Source organism: Dendrobium catenatum, unplaced genomic scaffold, assembly GCF_001605985.2.
Source record: "Dendrobium catenatum unplaced genomic scaffold, ASM160598v2 original_scaffold_107793, whole genome shotgun sequence".
NCBI classification, from domain to species: Eukaryota; Viridiplantae; Streptophyta; class Magnoliopsida; order Asparagales; family Orchidaceae; genus Dendrobium; species Dendrobium catenatum.
Genome location: NW_021426228.1, coordinates 1 through 1,713, shown reverse-complemented (window position 1 = coordinate 1,713; position 1,713 = coordinate 1). Strand labels below are relative to the sequence as shown.

Below are 1,713 nucleotides of genomic sequence, written 5' to 3'. Positions count from 1 at the left end.
TGCTATCTAATTAATCAATAAACAATATGAACAATATATATTGTATATGAGTATGAGGAAATAAAAAGATTAGCACGAAGACATTTTTGGACTGATATGGAAGAACCTTATTACTTCAAATTATAAATTATAATAATACATCACATAATTTAAAATAAGCAAAACTAACTATTATTTTTAATAATATTTTAACTTAGGAAAATATTATAGACTAAATTAACTTCTTTGGGTTGCACTCGGATTGATCTATAACGCTTCGACTGATAATTTTTTTTAATAAAAAATATTAAATAGCAAATTAAATATTATATAATATATATATATATATATATATATATTATATAAATAATATATATATTATATTATATTAATTATTATATATATTTGCACTTTAAATTAAGAATAGTTTAATTATTTTTGATTATAACATAGCATAACAACCTCTGTGATTAAGATTTCGTTACATTGTGCAGGATTAGAAAGACTAATTGATATTCTATACTTTTTGCATGGGCCTTATTTACTTAAATTCTTTTTTTTTTAAATATAATGTAGTTAGTGTCGCGATCTAAACAAGTTAATTATATTGATTTATTTAATTTATTTAATTTAATATTCATTTTTTTTAAAGGTTAGCGGGTTAAGCATGCAATTGAGCTGTTGATGAGTTGAGTTAGGCTTAGGACGTTTTGATCTTTACTAAAAGAGTAGAATCGAAGTGAGATAGGCCAGGCTCAAAACAGGCCAATTTCAAATTTGATTTGAGCTGATACTCCTAATATAAAAGAAAAAAATATAATAAAAACTTTTAATCATGCTAATTAAAAACTTTATAACTAATAATAAGTTTATATTTATAACATATTGAAAATAATGTGAACAGATAATACTATTGAATTTCAAACGTATCGAGCAAGTAAAAATATGAAACAAATATGACAAAAAGTACGCGGAAGAATAACAAGTATGAACCATCGCTCCATTTTGAACGGTCTTCTTCATACTTTGGAAATTGAAATCTCTCTTCCCTTCCATTATATATATAGACATCAATGCCTGCATGGTAGCTACCTCGTGAAGATAAGAGAGAAAGAAGAACAAAAGAGAGAGAAAGCTATAAACTAATATATCTTATCTTTCACCATGAAACTCTCTCTCATCAACCTTCTTTTATCTCTTTCGTTAGTATTTTTGGCTGTCTCTTCTTCTTCTTCTTCTTCTCCTGAGATTTCGAAGTTCAAAGTAATCAACAGGAGAGTTCTAAGAGAGTGCCTGGATGTGAATCCTTATATCTCCATTAATGTCAGCAAAAGCTCCATGCTTCCTGATGAAGGAAACATCACTGTAACTGTGAGCGGTGTAGTTGATCCTGATAAGGATGATTGGATCGCCATGATCTCGCCCTCCAACCTTGAGTAATGCTCCATAAGCTTTCTATAGATATAGTTTTTTAAATTTTTATAATTTGTTTCCTTTCTCATTTATAATTATGACGTGCAGCGTATCGGATTGCCCATTGAACGCGGCCATGTATGCTCAAACTGGAGATCTCAGCAGTCTGCCGCTTCTGTGCCATTATCCAGTGAAGGTAATTAATTAGTAACACAGAAATTTTAAAATCTTGTTAATATGTTTATCAATCAAAATACTATTTAAAACCTGCAATAATATTGATGTAAAAATTTCTGATTTATTTGTAACAGTACGTCTATG

At 28.1% G+C, this 1,713-nt stretch overlaps 1 protein-coding gene across 1 annotated transcript; it reads left to right on the top strand.

The window, feature by feature from the left end:
- Positions 1-1,089: 1,089 nt before the first annotated feature.
- Positions 1,090-1,588, top strand: LOC110101794 (the record flags this gene model as incomplete). The annotated part of the gene is made up of 2 exons (XM_020829859.2): positions 1,090-1,415; positions 1,501-1,588. Coding segments are annotated over exons 1-2 (360 nt in total), but the record flags the coding sequence as incomplete, so codon positions are not given.
- Positions 1,589-1,713: the final 125 nt, after the last annotated feature.